Source organism: Cebus imitator, unplaced genomic scaffold, assembly GCF_001604975.1.
Source record: "Cebus imitator isolate Cc_AM_T3 unplaced genomic scaffold, Cebus_imitator-1.0 Scaffold494, whole genome shotgun sequence".
NCBI lineage: Eukaryota > Metazoa > Chordata > Mammalia > Primates > Cebidae > Cebus > Cebus imitator.
The window spans coordinates 507,054-513,589 of NW_016107809.1; the positions used below are offsets into that span (position 1 = coordinate 507,054).

The window sequence follows — 6,536 nt, forward strand, 5'->3', positions numbered from 1 at the left end:
AATGGCAGTGAACAACATAACTATCAAAAACATTGACTATATGTGTGTATACAGAACTTGATTTCCCCTTAAGAATGAGCAATTAAGATTAGGGTCAGCTGAAGTAAAATAAAAAGGTGCTAAAACTAGATCAAAGTGCAGATTTGTAGATGTCATAGAGGACTTCTGCCCCTGGAATCTTGGAGAATTTAGAATACTTAGAGAGTGTTCTGATGTGCTAACTCTCATAAAAGCTCGATTTGAAAATTTGTGGGTGGGCAGTGGGCATGCTTTTTCATTTAGATGTCTAAAAAAATGAAAGATTTCAAATGCAACAGAAATTAAGATCCTTCGGATTATAAAGCCTAATTAGGATAGAAATGTTTCATATCAAATATAAATTCACTAAAAGTACCATAAAACCTACAGAAATATATGCTAAATAATACTCAATTCTTTGATTACAGAAAATAGACGTATTTTTGAGAATAAACCAGACCATTTAAAAGTAAAAACAACCCAGCTCACAGCAAACCTCAGAACTATAATTATCATATATCATTTACTTTGAGAATATCTAATTCTTTTCTACATGTAAAACATGTGAGAGAATGCAAGACAATAATTACTAAGCATGGATGTCTGTTTATATTCAAATGCCTGGAACTACTCACTGTGAAAGTTGAGGAGGTACACTTTGGATTTTGTTGTCACATAACACCAAGTAATTTAGAGAAGGCAGATTTGCTAATTCTGGTGGGATTTCTTTAATGAAATTTCCTCCAAGATATAAACACTCTAACCTGCAAAAACAAAGAAAACCAAAAAGTAAATAAATAAAAGCTGAAAAAGATATACCATTGTTTCTACTACAATAAACACATTTCATCTACTCATTCAGCAAATGTTTTACTTAAGATTTGCTATGTGCTATCCAGTCTCTAGATAAATAATGCAATTTTCAGGGAGCTTATATTATAGCTAAGCAGACAAGACAGATCGATGTTAGATAATATTAAAATAAAACACAAAACAACGCCAAAAATAGACATTACAATACCAAAATAAGAGGGACAAACCATAAATGATATTAGGAGTTGAATGAAAAGGAATCTAAAAGTTTTAAAAGGCCACAGTAGTTCTGAATGGAAAAGGCTTCCCCAAAGGGTTGTGACTTTAGCTGGGCTATGGATTTAGTCTATTTAGATGGGAAGAAAGAGTACACTTCAGGTTGGAGGAGAGGGCTTATAAGGCACAATGAGTATGCCTTTTAATGGAAGAGAATTCATCTTGAGGAATCAAAGATAGGCTTGCAGAGAGACCAGATTATAACAACCCTGAATTCCATGGTAGTATGCTTGGATCTGATGCACTGACAGGCAATGGGAAAACCACTAACTTGTTTTTGAATACACCGTAAAACTAGGAAGTCTCTACATTTCTTCCTTGCTCTTACTATAGCAAATATATTCTTTAGAGGCTGTGTCAATTGTCCACTACCATAAAATCAAAGTTCCAGGTAAGTATACTGTTTTCTAACAATAGGTTAACATTTTAGACATGACATGTATTGCACCAAAATAGAAAAAAATAGTACTCTTTAGTGATTACTGTTGAAAGGCTTCCTCTAAAAGATTTTTGCAAGGGTAGCAGGATCAGTTCTTACAATATATATATAAATAAATAAAATGTATACAAACACATAGAGACTTTCCCCCTAATACTGTATTACTTTTATCTTCCTGTTAAACCTGCTAACTTAGTAGAACTATTGTTCTTTCAAAACACCTTTAAATGTGGGAGAAAACAGTCTACTAAAGTGTTATTCAAACTTCCATGGTAAGAATTCCCTATGATAGTTTTAAGGCTATGAAGTCCAGGGTCCATCCAGATACGCTAAATCAGTCTTCCTCTTGGATTGCCTGTGAAGTGGTAGATTTTAAAGTATAAGATGTAATTTTAACAGATAAAGCCAAGTTACGTTTTAGAGCCATGGCTGTTTACAAATCCATAATTAGAATTTAAGAGCACTCCTTAACCTTCAACTTTGCCAACACCTAATATTATCACCACCGTTTATTTCATTACTATTTGATGGCATAAAAAATGGTACCATTCTGTTTTTTTTTTTTAAATCTGCAAATCTGTAGGTCACTTTTAGTGAAGTTTAGCATCCTTTTATGGTCTTAGACATTTGTATATCTTCAGAGAATTACCTGCTCATATCATTTACCTATTTTTCTCATGAATCATGCAGCTTTATCTCATTAATTTGTTGGGAGCTCTGCTGTTGTTAAATATATATATTCTGCATAACTTTGCTCATTTGTGGCCTTGAGCATGGTCTATTTTCGTTCATGTGTTATATGTACAAAAAGAACATATAGCTATTATGACTGACCTCATTAACTGAGCACTTTTTTTAAAAATAGTTTCTTTGATTATTTTGCCTTCTTGCCTTGGTGGTTTGTCTCCTACTATGAACATGATTTTCCTTCTTTCCTTCAGAGTTCTGTCAATAATCGTTGCTCTCTTTCCCATTAACATATAGAAGTTATATTGCAGATACATTCAAACTCATGACTGCTAAGAACTTGCTAAAGTGTGCCTTAATTTATATGAAGCATTTCTATTTGTTCTCTTTCTTTCTCTCTCTCTTTATTTCTTTCTTTCTTTCTTTTTCGAGACAGAGTCTGTCACCCAGGCAGGAGTGCACTGCCATGATCTCGGCTCACTGCAACCTCCGCCTCCCAAGTTCAAGTGATTCTCCTGCCTCAGCTTCCCAAGTAGCTGGGATTACAGGTGCCCACCATCATGCCCAGCTGATTTTTGTATTTTTGGTAGAGATGGGGTTTTACCATGTTGGCCAGGCTGGTCTCAAACTCCTGACCTTAGGTGACCTGTCCGCCTCGGCCTCCCAAAGTGATGGGATTATAGGCATGAGCAATTGTGCCCGACCTCTATTTGTTCTTTTAAATCTATTTTGCCCTGAAATCTATGTCTTCTGATTATCAATAGTGCTTACCAGTTTTATTTTTGTTGGTATTTATTTCATTCAACCTCAGCTCTACAAGTTATCAGTATAAAAATTTGGACCAGTTAATCTTGCAGTTTCTTCCTTTTAAAAATGGAATATTATCTGTCATTATAAAATGCTTAGTTAACAAATATGAACCAATACCCACAATGTGCCAGGCACCATTCTAGGGAATAGAGTGTAAGGCACCATTCTAGGGAATAGAGTGTAAGTAAGTTCAAGTTCTTAACCTGAATAAGTTTATGTTTTAGTGAGAGAGACAGACAATAAATCAGTAACATGTCTATTATGGCTGATAGTTTTAATTGTCACAAAAAAGGGGGAGCAATTGGATAGTGACGGAAGTGACACTCTAGAGACGGTGGTAAGTTTGCATCCGTTCAACACATAATGAGTGCCTATCGGCAACTCCAAGCTGCTTTCTCTACGTGGGAAAATGCATGGGTCACTGAACACCACAAACAGTAGTTAGTATTGCCCCAGAGAAGAAGCTGCAAATGCAGTGGAAAGCAAGGGTCAGATCAGAGCACCTTGTATGCCATGCTCAAAGGCATGTACTTTGATCTATAGAGAATGGAAACCACGGAAGGCTTTTGAGCAAAGAAGTGACAAAACTCTGATTTACATCTGTTTTGAGTTCCCACTCAGTTCGGACCACGCCCCAGATTCAATAAGGAAGACAGAAAAAATGCCTCGAGAATCTGCATAGGCCAAACACAACATACCAAACACTGTCACACGCGATCCTACTAGATATTTACAACAACTTGCTGAGATAGCCGGGTAGAACTCACTACCACACAGTTAAAAAGCAAGCTTGGAAATAGTCACGTGACCAACGGGCAGCGCCCAGGCCCGGCGCCCCAGGTCTCCCAGACACCACCCCAGGCCTCCGCACCCTCCGGCGCAGACGCGCTCACCTCTGCAAGTTCTCGATCTCAGCCGGGATGCTCTGCAGCTGGTTGCCGCCCAAGCTCAGGGTCTGAAGCGCGCGCAGCTCTAGGAGCGAAGCAGGAACCTCCTGGAAACAGTTGCCGCTGAGATTGAGCACCTGGAGGCTGCGGCAGAGCGGCGACTGGGCCAGGCCCTTGGGCAGTGCACTGGGCCCGCCGAGCCGGTTGTTCTTGGCCAGGAGCGTGCGCAAGCCGCGCAGAGCGAGCAGTTCCGGCCCAAGCACGGTCAACGCGTTGCCGCTCACGTCTAACAGCTGGAGGTGCGGGAAGCCGCTGCCCAGCGCCCGCGGCAGCGATACAAGACGGTTGTGAGGCAGCAGCAGCCGTAGCAGCGCCTCCCGCGCGCCGCGCCTCTCCTCGCCCCGCGCCTCCAGCTCAGACTCTAGCGTCTCAGGGGACACGCTGAGGCGGGACCAGTTCAGCTCGGCCTCCCCGGCCGTGACCACCGCCGCCCCGGCCTCCTCCATCCTGGCCACCGCAAGGCGCGTGGCGCTGGATTCTCCAGAGCGCCACGCGCAGTCCACAGGCCGGGACCTCCGCGGCGCCCCGGAACCTGATCCTAGGGGCTGAGTCGGAAGTGGCGCGGGCGGGCGCGCGCTAACTCTGTGCCCTTCGGCCTAGTTACGCGACGCGAGGCCTTAGGGTGCGCGCGCCGCTCCGGAGGTGGCTCCGCCTCACGAGGCGCACTGCGCAGAGGGTTGGAGCAACGTGTGGACTGCGTAGAGCTGAGGCAGATCCAGACGCTGCCAAATTGTCATCTGAGCCCGGCTGGGTTTCGGCGGCCGCGCTTTATAGTCGCTGGAGCCTGTTGACCTGTTCCAGGGCTCCAAGACCGCCTCGGTAAACAGCCCAAGGACTGTTCGGTTATCTGGCCTTGAGGCTTCGCGCGTCACGTGCGCCGCCCACTTGTTTTCAGTTTAAAAGTGGGGCCCCTGTCTCCAGGTCTCTGAGCACACAGGAATTTAGTAGTGATTTGTCTCCGTGACAGAAAACCCCAGGAATTTAAAGTCCAAGGATTAACAAAGCCAACTTCTAAGTGGGAAAGCAGCTGGACTAGACATCAGAACCCCCGGATCTTTCATGGGGTTTCCGCTGTTAAATAGCCTAGGTCAGGGATTTGATTTCAGTTGCCCCATGCATAAAATATGGGTAATACCTGCGCTACTTGCCCCACAGGATTGTTATCTTTTTCTTTTTTAAAGTGTAAATATATATCAAGGACGTTTTACCCGTTTTAATTATAGAAGCACATACGTGGTTTTTGGTCTAAGTTGTGTCTAGGAGTGAATTTTGGAGTCATGGAGGCGGTTCCATGATTTGAGATAGCTCAAATTAATGGATTAGTTTAAAAATCAGCGTTGAGTTTGTATTGCAGGTCAAAACAACAGCTTGGGAAAATCCTAATCTGGTACTAATTTAGTAATTCTAATTAACATGTTTTTCATCCTTGTCCCAAACTCAACCTTTTCTGAAATTACATTTTATGACTTTGAAAAGTCGTATAATCGAAATGAGAAAAAAATGCTTAGCTGTTTTTTTCCACAAAGATTATGCATAAGAAAGTTACATGGTTGTGTATAATCAATGACATTGAATTGCCTTCCTCCTTAAAAAAAGAGGAAAGTCTTTTTTTTCTTGCCAGTCGTTTGTATGAGAAATCATGCCTCTTACTCTGCAGTTAAACTTTAATTTCTGATTGAGTTGTAGTCATAGAAGGACGCACTTTGTATGTTTAACCCAATGATGGAATGTTTTTTAAAACTGGTGAGTCATCTGTTTTGAAGGAGTCCTTTTAAGAACAGACTTTATTTGGGTCAAACCAGCATTCTGACAGTAGTCCTAATATGTGAAAATTGCAAATATTTGAAATAATAGTTTATTTTGCTTTAAAATCTTTGGGATTTTAAAAAGTGATAGGAATGTAATATAAAATGGGAAAAAGAAATGATTCAAACATAATTCAGAAATAAGAGTTGGCCGTGTGCCATGGCTCAGTAAGCCCAGTACTTTGGCCCAGGCAGCAGATCACTGAGGTCAGGAATTCCAGACCAGCCTGGCCAACATGGGGAAACCCCATCTCTACAAAAAATACAAAAATTAGCCGGGCATAGTGTCGCTTGCCTGTGGTCCCAACTCCTCCACAGGCTACTGGGAGGATTGCTTCAGCCTAAGAGGTAGAGGTTATGGAGGGCCATGATTGTGCCACCACCCTGCAGTTTTTATTTTTTTTTTTTTTTGCTAAAGAAAAGTAAGAGGTAAGATTACAAGTCAGTGGAATTAAAGGGAAAAAAATAACCTCAATAATAGCAAACAAGGAGGCTTCCTAGTAGAAAGTTTGGAAAAAATACTTAGGATGGGAAATATATGTAGAATAAAGGAAAGAAAGTAGAAAAAAAGTGGTGTAGGTAAAGAAATGGGTAACCTGACTAATTTTGAAAACCTGCTTGCAAAGCTGTACTAAGAGCTATTTTAATTTCATAAAGCCTCCAACTACTTGGTTGTTACATTTAGGATAAATGTAATCAGACAATCGAGCAGCTAAGATAACTGAGAAACTGCTTTCTAAA

General features: G+C 41.3%; 1 protein-coding gene across 1 annotated transcript in view; it reads right to left on the reverse strand.

Moving 5' to 3' along the window:
• LRRC58 (leucine rich repeat containing 58) overlaps nt 1-4,760 on the reverse strand; it is a 15,422-nt gene extending 10,662 nt beyond the window's left edge. The window contains exons 1-2 of the mRNA XM_017513523.2: nt 3,937-4,760; nt 654-782 (exon numbers count right to left, since the gene is read on the reverse strand). Coding sequence (XP_017369012.1) covers nt 654-782; nt 3,937-4,436 — 629 coding nt within the window. The 5' untranslated portion in view covers nt 4,437-4,760. The remainder of the gene's footprint in view (nt 1-653; nt 783-3,936) is intronic.
• Nucleotides 4,761-6,536: the final 1,776 nt, after the last annotated feature.